Consider the following 11,783-nt stretch of genomic DNA (forward strand, 5'->3'; position numbering starts at 1 on the left):
CCCAGAATTGATTCCGACGATTTTCCTAGACCAATTTCCACATTGCGGAGCTGATGCAACTGACGGAATCCTGTTCCAAGACCCGTAGCTCCGATTGGTACCGAAAATCACTTTTTCACCTCTTAACTCTATAAAACTCAAGAATTGGTCTAATTCACTAACTATTAAGACTTTAACACATTCAACCACACAAACTGAACAAATAACACTTTGAAGCACTAATGATAGAGGTAAAATGATAATTTCACTCAAATTTTTGAAAATGACCCTCAAGGTCATTACATCCTTTCTCCTTCTTCGTGCATTACCACGTAATTTTGTACTGAAGAAATAGATTTTTTTTAGCTTTTATATCTTTAGCTTTCATATTTATTCAACAATCTATTACTAATTCTTAATTCTTTTATTTTTTTCATGCAGGAAAAAAAAACTTTCACAACAAAACGTTGCCTCATATTTTGCCCTAAATTGATTTGCACTTATGAATCAGTTCTTTCTGAAGAGTGAAGACAAAACGATACAATCGTTAGGCTCATCTATTTCCATTATTCTACTTTCTTCATGTTGTTTTTATCTTCAATTCACTATTATTTTGAAGTCCTTGATTTTTAGTGTTCGATTCATATTTTTTTGTCTTCTCCATTTCTTCATGTATCCACCCCTATTTTCAAAAAAATATTTTAAAAATCAACTTTAGTTCTTGTTTATGGTGTATGTTGCATTGGTAAGATCTGGTAAGATTTCTTTATTTGTTGCGCCCATTTATTTTTATTTGTTATCTGAAGTTTTTCTATTTTTCGTCATAGTTTCCTTCTTGATTTTGTATATATATATATATAAATTAGTTTCACTTGCTAAATTATGCTGTATTCATATTTTTTAATTCTTTTTCTGTTTTTTTAGTAATGAGATTCCTCATTTTGTAATTGAAAAAAAAATATTATTTACAGATTTTTTTCCTTGATGGCCTCAATGCAGAGCTCTTATATTGATTATGAAAAATTACTGAATCAATTAAGAATAAAGTAAACGCCTAATGATCAAAACGTGATAAGGTAATGACCACATTTATTTCATGACATTTCGACGTTAAATTAAAATAGATGTTCTTCTTTTGAATGTTCCTACATATCAAAGATTATCAAAGCTTTATTTATAAAACAATTATCAAAACTTCATTTATTATATAATATAATTTTTATTCCATCTCAATTTATTTATTACTTTTAATTTATAAACTACTTTAAAAAGGTCAATCCTAACGCTCTTAAAAAATAATAAAAATAATAATCAACAAATAAATTGGCCGAAGAAAGTAGAAAAAACTCCAGAGTGTGACACAACTTATAGAAAGTATAAGCCGTGGCCGTAAATAATTGGCTAAAAGTATGAATATACACGCAAAAGAGTCGGCGTTCCTGCCGTACTAAGCAAAAAAAGGAAATGTCCCCAAAAGAAGGAAGCAGCGATTTTCCCGTGGTAATAAACGCCGGAAGATCTACAACAAGATAAAGTAATCCCGCCCCTACCGAATCCGAGTCTTCACTGACTTCCTCTCTTAATACTTAGCAGTTACGCTTTACCTCATTTGACTTACTCTCTCGACGGCCGGCACGAAGAATCTGCTACACTTTACGACTGTTACAAGGTACGATTTAAATCTTCATTGTCAAGATAAATTCTATTTTGACTTCACTTTTTATTGTTGAAAGTTGATTAACCTTTTGTGGTTGGCCGTGGTGTAGTTTTGTAGATCAGATGGCGGAAGGAGGAAATCCGTCGAGGTATGTGAAGTTGACGAAAGATCAAGCGCCTCGCGAGGACATTAAGCCTGGAGAGCTTAATCAGCCTATTGATGTCCCTCAGGTTTTTGTTCTCTCTATCATCTGCTTGAATTTTTCGAAATCCTGTTGCCGGTTACTTTAGAATTTTATCTATTTTGGAGTTGTGTTTTTTAGCCGTACATTTCGGACTTAGCTACTGTGCCTATTGTAGCAAATTGCGTTAGATCAAAGTGACTACCGGTACTCTGAACGCACCGGAAACTCGGTATGTTTGGTGATTGGTCTGGTGAACATTGCTTGCAATTTTTTTTCTAATTAGCTAGCTTGCACACTCCTCAACTGATCCACCGGACAGTCTGCTGCAACCTATCGGCACAAGTATGGGATAAAACTTGCGCATCTAAATGTCCTAACTGCGAACTTTGCTTGTAGTTTTATCCAACTTTATCTGATATGATCAGATCTGTAGTTTTGAGAAATGGAAAGGGAATGACCTTCAATATTAGGCTCCTTATAGTGATGAAGGATTTCTTCGCGGATGTTTTAGAACTATTTATAGGCACCAAAAGTTTTGGAATTACCTGTAATAGCTCAATTAGGGCTACATTTCTTGTTTAATTGTGGTATTTAGACAAATTCAATTGTACGACCGAAGAACAAACGTTTAAATTGGTATTCCTGGTGTCTAATGTTTTTAGTGTCATTTTTCCAATATATCAAGTTGTGCGGTTAGAAAGATTAAACCAACAACTTTGATAGGATTTTTGGCGTCAACAGGACCAGGATATTTTTACATATGTTGCTCCATTATTGATGCTTTTCTCACATGAACGTAATTCCAATGAGAAGTAGTAGGGGGAAAGCTTATTTGTTTGGTTAAAGAGGCTGAAGTGTCCATTCCTTCCATGATCAAGTGATTTTAAGCACTAACAGGCAGCTGGCTTGTCCACTTTCATCTCTCTTTAGTACATTATTTTTCCATCAATCAAAATGCATCAGTATAATCCTTACACTGGGAATTCTATTCGAGTCTATCTAATCCTCAGCTCATCTGTTTAATGCATATGCACCTATACAAGGAATAACTGAATAAGTAAAGAGACTTCGTGTTTTTTGTTTTCAAGCCAATTAAACATCTAGGTTCCAGCTAAGCTGAAGCCTACGGTACATTGGTCAAGCAAGCCCTTTATTTTGTTCAGCACAAATTCTGATTTTTCCATTCAAGCTATGATGATATAACACATTTCTAACCTGTTAATCTTGTAAAGCTGTGAGTTTGAGCACTCAATTTTTTATAAACTAAAAATAAAAGAACTTAACTTTGAGAATTGTATCTGGTTGTTATTAAGGGAGCTCAATAAATTTACCTGTAATATTAAACATGGTAATAAGTCACAGGGGGGAATGTAATATAATTCTGAAAAAAGCCAATGGTGGTTTTAGGGACTAGATGCGATAGAAAGGGTAAGCAGTGATCATACATATTGCCCGTTAATATGTTAATACTGTCCATAAGTATGGTTTACCTTGTTGGTAATTGGTACAGAAGGAAATTCAGTTAATGGTGAGATTAGGCCTCTTGCAATCTTTCTTCGGGGTTATTTTCTTATCTTAGCTTCTTCATATACCTTTACCAATTTGTTATTTGAGCCCTTCTCCTACCGTTGAAAGATAAGAATAAGTGGGCCACAGGTCTTAAATTCATGAGTGTTATTATTATCATAAAGATCGACCGGTCAATCTTGGCTTTTGAGCTTCTGTGGTAAGCGTCATAATTTATATTAGTTTGTCTATCTATGCAAAATGATGCAGTAGCTAATGCACATTGAAAGATGGTGCAAATCAGATTGCAAGAAGTAGTGCCATAGAGTTCAAATTTAAGTCATAAATTTGCTTCAAATCTCTTACATCTTGGTTTAATATCTTATGGCTTGTTCCTAGTGAGTCTTGGTTGTTTGACTGTTCTGGTTTATGTTATGTTATTGTTTTCAGTTTCCTTGTTGTAGTTCTCTAGTTTTACATAACATTCCAAGAATGTTTTGGCAGTATGTGCTGGCAGCTTCCAGCTGGATGGTTGACATTTAACTTATTCTGGAAACTCCTGTAATAGTTTCCAGGTGACAGAAGTAGCTCAATATCCATTTCAATTTTCGTTATAAATTTGCCCGTCCCAACCCCAAGTTAATTCTTGAATGGTCACTCAAGTATTGAGAATGTCCTATAAAAACTACTTTTGTTTCTTTTAGACAATAAAGTCACTCAACTAGTACTATTCTCCTCAAAAGTTACTAAATACTTCAAAATCTCCTCATTTCCTAGTTGGCATGTCATACCATTACAGCCTTTTTAAAAAACAAAATAATGAGCTTGTTTAACTCATCAAACACATTTTACCAAATTCATATTTTATACCGAATCAAACATGATCTGGTTAAAAAGCGGCAAATGAATCAAATCATACTTTCTTTAAGTCTATATGTTCAACCAAAGATTATATTTATTGAACCAAATCACACTTTCTACGGAAAATGATCAAAAAAATACCCCTAATGTATTTAAAAAGGCTCATATGGTCTGTTAATATTTTTTTTTGGATAACCGTGGTATTTGGCCCAGCTTGCACACACCTCGACTAATTCTATGGGATACCTTTCACCTCCCCCAACAACAGGTATCAGGTAACTATCCATCAAGGCTAGGAGAGATGGAAAGAAATTAGCTACTGTTTTTGTTTCTGCTGGGATTTGAACCTCAGACCTCATAGTTCTCACCCATTTCATTGGCCATCAGGCCACACCGTTGGGTGCCATATGGTCCATTAATCTTTTGATTTGAAAATACTCCTAACATTTTTTTTGGCTCAAATATACCCTGAAATTGTCAAAGCAGCTTGGGTGAATTCTGAGTCTTTAAAATAATGACGTGACATTTTCAATTTGCCATTAGTATTAAATTTAAAATTCACTCATTTATTAAAGAATATCCAACTCCAATGGGTTCTGACCCGGTAATCCATTTTAAAAAAATTAAACCCAACTTCTTCCTTATAAATTGATTACTTATTTAGTATTCCTTTGCAGGTTTTTAACTGAGTGATGTTTTGATCGGGTATAAGATATGAGTGAAATAAATATATTATTGTTAGAATAAGAATAGGTACATCCAATCCTACTTAGAATATGAATAAGAATAGTAATAGGAATAGAAATAGTAAATTGTATCCTACTTGGTAAAAGATTATATTGTAGTGTCTATAAATAGGGTCTTTGTGTAATATTGTTCTTACGCAATTCAATAATATTTTCTCTAATATTTCTCACATGGTATCAAAGCCTTTACGATCTTGGTAGAGAATCAAAAAGCTTCAGCTGTCGGCGGGCGGCTATTATCCATATATGTCATCCGTCTTGCCAACGATTATTTTAACAAAAGTTGGGTCCCCGTGTATTTTTTCGGTGACTATTTTTTCATATCTAATTTGCACAGCACCATGCATCTTTCTGATGACTACTTTCTCATATTTAATTGGACTATTACCCTGCATTTTTTCAGGACTACTTTCTCATATCTAATTTGTGTAGCACCGTACATCATTTCAGTGACTACTTTCTCATATCTTATTTGTGTAGCACCGTGCCATCTTTTTGGTGACTACTTTTTTATATCCGATTTGTGTAGCATCGTGTCATCTTTTCCGTGACTACTTTTTCATATCTAATTTGTGTCTTTTCCGTGACTACTTTTTCATATCTAATTTGTGTAGCACTTTTCTTGCCGGTGATTACTTTCTTATTTGTATAGGGTCGTACCATCATTTTGACCCTACCCATATAATTCTTTTTTTCAGTAGGGTTGTGCCGTCAATCCGACCCTATCCATATGATTCTCTTTCTCAATAGGGTTGTGCCATCATTTCGTCCCTACCCATCAATAGGGTTATGCCATCATTTTGACCCTACCCATATAATTTTATTTCTCAGATTGTGACCACTTTCAGCCATCAAATCTAATAATCTGGCGCATGCGCATGTTTTGACAAATTTTTACGGCGACTTTGTTGTTTAAGATCTACTCATCTCTTGATTTCGAGACGATCCATATTTTTATACCAGATTTCGAGCACTTTCCAGCGATGATTGCATTATTTTCAGTAGATTTAAGTTTATCCTGTTGTGTTTTCTTTCTGTTTCAGACTACTCTTGCCAAAAAAAAGGAAAAAAAAGAAGAGGATCTACTCAGATGTTTGGCTGGATTAGAGTGATGTTTTCTCTATCGTGGCTAAAATAGCATGTCCCTTTTTCTAGCTATGGTTGTTGTTCTCCATTGGCCTTTTAATGAATTGAACAGTTAGAATGTTTTTCTCCATGAGGATCTCGAGGAAGAAGTTTATATGGAGCAACCGCCTGATTTTGTTACTCATGGTAGTCTTGTATGCTGATTGTGTAAGTCACTCTATGGTCTAAAACAGTCTTCTCAAGCTTGGTGTGAAAATTTTCACACTGCAATTTAGGAATTTATCACTCCGTGTTTTATTGATATTATGCATCAAATTCAATATTTCATGAGAAGACCAAACACATAGAGATTGATTGGCATTATCCATCAAATCCAATATTTCATGAGAAGACTAAGCACATTGAGATTGATTGTCAATTTTGTGGAGTCAAGTGATCAACTTGCACATATCTCACCAAGCCCCTCGTTGGTCCTCGTATTAATTAAATTTGTAACAAGCTAGGTACATATGACTTGTATGCACTAGCTTGAGGGGGAGAGTTAGAATAGGAATATGTATATACAATCCTACTTAGAATAAGAATAGGAATAAGAATAGAAATAGTAAATAGTATCCTACTTGGTAAAATATTGTATTATAGTGTCTATAAATAGAGTCTTTATGTAATATTGTTCTTATGCAATTCAATAATATTTTCTCCAATATTTCTCACAATTATTAGAAAATGAAACCTAATGACATGTCAAGCCAACTAGGAGAGAAGAGGGCTTTTGAAGTGTGTAGTATTTTTTGAAGAAAATAATGTTAGTTGAGTGACTTTAGGGTTTAGGGTTCTGGGTTCGGATTCAGGGTTCAGGTGTGATGAAGATAGCCAACCTAATGTAAGCATTAGTGGCTTCTTCCATGGCTTGAACCCGTGACATATATGTCAAAAGGTTGGATTAATAACAACAACAACATATCCAGTGAAATCCCACAAGTGGGGTGTGGGGAGGGTAGGATGTACGCAGACCTTACCACTATTGCATGGAGATAGAGAGGTTGTTTTCGAAAGACCCTCGGCTCAAAAAATGTATCAGTGTTATTATATATTGAATACCAAAAGATGTATTTTTTCCTTCTCAAAATAAATAAATAAAATTTAATTACTCCCTAAATTCCAATTTGATTATCTTACTTTCCTTTCAAGAAGAATGTCCCTTTCCTTTTTTGATGACTCTTTAGTTCCAATTTGCCACCTGGCATGTTTAAGACCATAAGATTAAAGGACATTTTCGTACATTGTACATATCTTTAGTTTAAGACCACATGATTCAAAAGTCTTCTTTACCTTCTTAATCTTCGAGTCAAGTCAAAACTAGACAAATAGATTGAAACAAAGGGAGTATTTTATTGCAGCTTGATCATTATAGTATTGAATTTATAAATGGTTGGTACTTTTTAATGTTGTGAATTGTGCCATTTACTTCTCGCTTTTCACTTCAAGTCCCAAGGACCTTGCACTCTTTTGCGCCTTATGCCTTAGCAGCACTGCTATATATTTTGGACTTAGTTGCTATTGTATCCTCAAGTAGAACTTTCTTTGTGAAGTAAGGTACTTTTTAAATAAATTGTACTAAGGAGGTACTACTAAAAGGAAGCGCCAGGTTTATCTTTATAGTTAGAGCATCATAGCTTCCAAGAAATCCATAAGGCTGTGTTGTCCAGTGTAGTGTGTCTACACCATGACTACAGGGAGTTTAGATATCTCTACTTTACAAAAGAAGAATGTGGCGTCATTTCCTCGTGTTATTTGTTCTTCCTTCTCCAACCATATGGTCTACATGATTCATAATGTATAGTGTTCAAAGTTTGCTTCTTTTTTTCTCAATCTTTTCTCCCTACTAGTAAGATAGTAGACTTCTCACATCTTGGGGCATCATCTAAAAAACTCCAAAAATATTCAAGAGGAAAGACCATATCTGCGAATTGAATTTGCAATGGAGGAGGAGATGGTTGCTGGTTTCCAATGAATCTCCACACAAAAAATGCCTAGTGCAAAGTGAGTAAGCTCATCTCTATAATGCTACCTGGGTTGGACAAGTCCTCTTTTGCTGCTAACCATCCAAAGCAAGCTGCTTTGGGCGCTGCCTTTGTTTTCCATAGTATGTTCCAAGTCCAGTTGATCTTCCAGTCTATTGAATAGCATCCATTGTTGCGGCTAAAACAAAACTGAGAACTCTTCCTGTAACATCAGGAGAGATACGCCGCAAGTGATTTAATAGTTGAGTTAATTTCATCCAGTATCCAATCATTTAAACCCCTTCTAAAATGTAACTGCCATTTTGGGAGTGAATTGAAATTTCATAGTAGATATGTGCGGTCATAATTGGCATATATTGGAAAATTGTATCAGACTATATTGTGGAATATGCATCATGCACAGGAGGATACTTGCTGCTAAGCTATAGACAGCTATTCTGCATAGGAAAGCATTCAGTCAAATTTCTTTGTAGTTTTGCAAAAATTTTGCAAATTGGCTGGGTTAGCTGATTTTAGTGAAGGCTGACTATATTAGCTCCTTTTACAAACTTCTCCATCAAATAATTGGTGTTACTTGTACTGTTGTTTGGTCCTCCTTTATCTTGCTATCTACTGCAAATGTCATGTGTCATCCACTTGATTGGGCAGTTAACTGGTCGGAAGTGCCATGAGTGTGGACAACCTTTGCCTGAGAGTTTTGAGCCTCCTGCAGACGAGCCTTGGACAACTGGGATTTTTGGATGTGCAGAGGACAAAGATAGTTGTAAGTTCTTTTTTTTTTGGATTTAGCATTGCCCTATAAATAATTCGCTGTCACTTCATCATAAAATAAATAATTGGCAGTCTTCTCGGTGCTGTTTATTATCTACTTGGTGCACTATTCCTGAGGCTTGAAATGCTTTGGGACAGATTATGAATGGTACCTGAAACTGCCATTATGTGATATAACTTTGGAAGTGTTAATCTTTGTGTTCTTCCGACTAAACCCAATTTATCTGCAATATTATTTGCATCTATTCGCTTGTTAGTGTTTTATAGTGCTTTTTTTTATATTGGAGATATTTCTTTTTGTAAGCAACACTGCAACAGTTAATACTTGTCTGCTACAGAAAGCTGTGAAAACTCATGATTCACAATATCTAAAAACAACTAGTGTTGTTTGCCTTGATTCATCATCTGTAGCTTCATTACACTTTCATGTCCTGTTTTTCTATTGTTAACCAAAACAAAGGTGGTTTTTTAAATCACCCAAGGGTGTGTTCTAGTGGTCAATAAAGTGGTGGGTCAAAACCTTGGAGACAAGGTTCGAATCCGAAAAAGGCAGCCTGGTGCACAAAGCATTCTGCGTTCACGGATGGACAAACTAGCATAAACAAAAAATACTAGGTGATATCGTTTCTTCATGATGTATAGAGTTATTACCTCATACTTGTGATGATGGGAGGTAGCATGTAGCCGGTGGGATAATGAAGGAGCGTGAAAGCGGACTTAGACAATGTCATTATTAGGGAAAAAAGAATGACAAAGGTAGTCTTTCTGAGACTTAAATCTATGGCTGACCAAGTGTGGTTAGTTTGTTTGTACGTCTTGTAAGTGGCTGGCAGTTTCACACGAGTACAGTATGTGTGCTTGATCTTGATGACCAATCTGGTTTTTGGTTACTACACATTAAACTGGTCTTAAGAGATGAACTCTATGGCTAAAGCTGCTAATTGTTTATCTTTTGATTAATTCATCTGAAATAGATTTGAAACTATACAAGCTGGATGAGCATACTCTTTGTAGTAAAGTGACATTAATCTTCAAGTAGTGGTTGGATACCTTTTTAATCTAGAGATGAACTCTATGGCTAAAGTTGCTAATTGTTTATCTTTTGATTAATTCATCTGAAATAGATTTGAAATTATACAAGTTGGATGAGCACACTCTTTGTAGTAAAGTGACATTAGTCTTCAGGTAGTGGTTGGATACCTTTTTAATTTGCAAAAAAATTGTTTTCTGTGAAGCTAGTGCTGTGGTTGTTTATTATTTTTTTGGGCTTGATTTCTGGCATTCCCTTGCATCTCTGAATAAATGTTTGCATCACATTCTTGATTATGATTTCTGAGGCATGCATTTTGCGTCAGTTATGTGCCACGCTTCTTCTAGCACTAATTGTTGATTACCTATATAGGCTGGAGAGGACTTTTCTGTCCATGTGTCTTGTTTGGGCATAATGTTGAGAGCTTAAGAGAAGATGATACTCCTTGGTCTACTCCTTGCATTTGTCATGCCATTTTCATTGAGGGTGGCATTGCTGTTGCAGCTGCAACAGCATTATTTCATGGTATTGATCCAAGGACGTCATTCCTCATCTGTGAAGGTTTATTATTTAGTTGGTGGATGTGTGGCATATACACTGGTCTGGTTCGTCAGTCACTGCAGAAGAAGTATCATCTCAAGGTAGTCAATTTTTTTCTTTATGATACCCGATATTATGCATAACTGGCTTCAATTTCTCAACACATGGCCTTGATTAATTTGATCGACGGTTATTTATATACACCAAAGTAAAAAAGAGCCCGTTCTAGCCAAATTTCACATTGATAATTTTTGTAGGCTCTGGACAAAAAAACCTTTTATTGGCGTTGGACTTGTACCGTCTCAACTCCCAAGACAAACTATAATTTCTTCTTGTGTTCTGAAAAAGGCATTTTAAAGTATATTTACTATTGATTAGATTTAATGTTTTTCGAGTGAGAAAATGCAATCTGGCATCTCATCAATTCTTCCCGAGTTCACTGCTAGCCCATGAGACAGATTTCATAACTACAGCTAATATTGCAAATGGGCAGAGCAACAGGCTTTTGTGTCAGATTGTACCTCATGTTATATGCTAACTTCTTAACATGCAGAATTCGCCCTGCGACCCATGCATGGTGCATTGCTGCCTGCACTGGTGTGCCTTGTGCCAGGAGCACCGGGAAATGAAGAGTCGTCTGTCAGATAATGTTGCTATGCAAATGACAATAGTTAACCCTCCACCTGTTCAGGAGATGAATGCGGCTGTCGACAACCGAGAATCTGGACCATCCTCTGCAAATGGGGTCAATCAAACTCACCTTGAGATGCAAGCTCTATGAACGTTGTTCGTCGTTGCTGTCAAATTGGTAAACCAGGCATAGTTCAAAGAGGGCGTGTTTTGCTACTGGCAGAGTCAAATTTGGAGCTATGTTTATACAGATCAAAATGGAGTCTTTTTTTAAGGGGTATGGTTCATCATACATATAATTTTTTTGTGGTGAAATGTGGTGTTTCGTGATCAGGAAAGTAAGTTAGTGGATGGGCATTTTAGAAGCACAAACTAGGCTATTATAATGTATTTTGTTATCTGCTGAAAATGCTTGGGAAGTTCTTGAACTACATTATGTGATAGTACACCCACCCAATCAATTTTCTTTTGTTCTTTTTATATAGCACATTCATATGTTATATATTTAGTTCGTATCTTTTTCCTTACTCATTATTGTCACTGTCCCCAACCTCTTTCGATCCCCCAAAAGGAATGTCCCTGCAGAATGGAACTATTTAGAGATTTACGCAGGTGTTAAGTTCCATGCGTGCCGAAAGAACACACAAGTTATAGAACACCTCAGAGAATAAAAGGTCGATCTCTTTTTCCCAACAAAGAATTTAATTACTAATAAGATCTTTAACTCGCGTATTCTTATACTAATGTATTTTCTTATTGAGTGTTACAT

General features: G+C 35.4%; 1 protein-coding gene across 1 annotated transcript; it reads left to right on the plus strand.

Annotated features, from left to right (window-relative positions):
• Window positions 1–1,366: 1,366 nt before the first annotated feature.
• LOC129895183 (cell number regulator 6-like) lies at window positions 1,367–11,529 on the plus strand. Its single transcript, XM_055970860.1, has 5 exons — window positions 1,367–1,648; window positions 1,746–1,866; window positions 8,692–8,806; window positions 10,217–10,485; window positions 10,938–11,529. The coding sequence occupies exons 2-5, from the start codon at window positions 1,759–1,761 to the stop codon at window positions 11,163–11,165; spliced, it is 720 nt and encodes a 239-aa protein (XP_055826835.1). The 5' UTR covers window positions 1,367–1,648; window positions 1,746–1,758; the 3' UTR covers window positions 11,166–11,529.
• Window positions 11,530–11,783: the final 254 nt, after the last annotated feature.

Source organism: Solanum dulcamara, chromosome 7, assembly GCF_947179165.1.
Source record: "Solanum dulcamara chromosome 7, daSolDulc1.2, whole genome shotgun sequence".
NCBI lineage: Eukaryota > Viridiplantae > Streptophyta > Magnoliopsida > Solanales > Solanaceae > Solanum > Solanum dulcamara.

What these genes read in the sequence shown, in the direction of transcription:
- LOC129895183 (XM_055970860.1), top strand. Translation starts at nt 1,759, where the DNA reads ATGGCGGAAGGAGGAAATCCGTCGAGGTATGTGAAGTTGACGAAAGAT. An exon ending in AGCCTATTGATGTCCCTCAG is followed by an intron (nt 1,867 to 8,691) that starts GTTTTTGTTCTC and finishes TTGATTGGGCAG; the next exon opens with TTAACTGGTCGGAAGTGCCA. An exon ending in AGAAGAAGTATCATCTCAAG is followed by an intron (nt 10,486 to 10,937) that starts GTAGTCAATTTT and finishes CTTAACATGCAG; the next exon opens with AATTCGCCCTGCGACCCATG.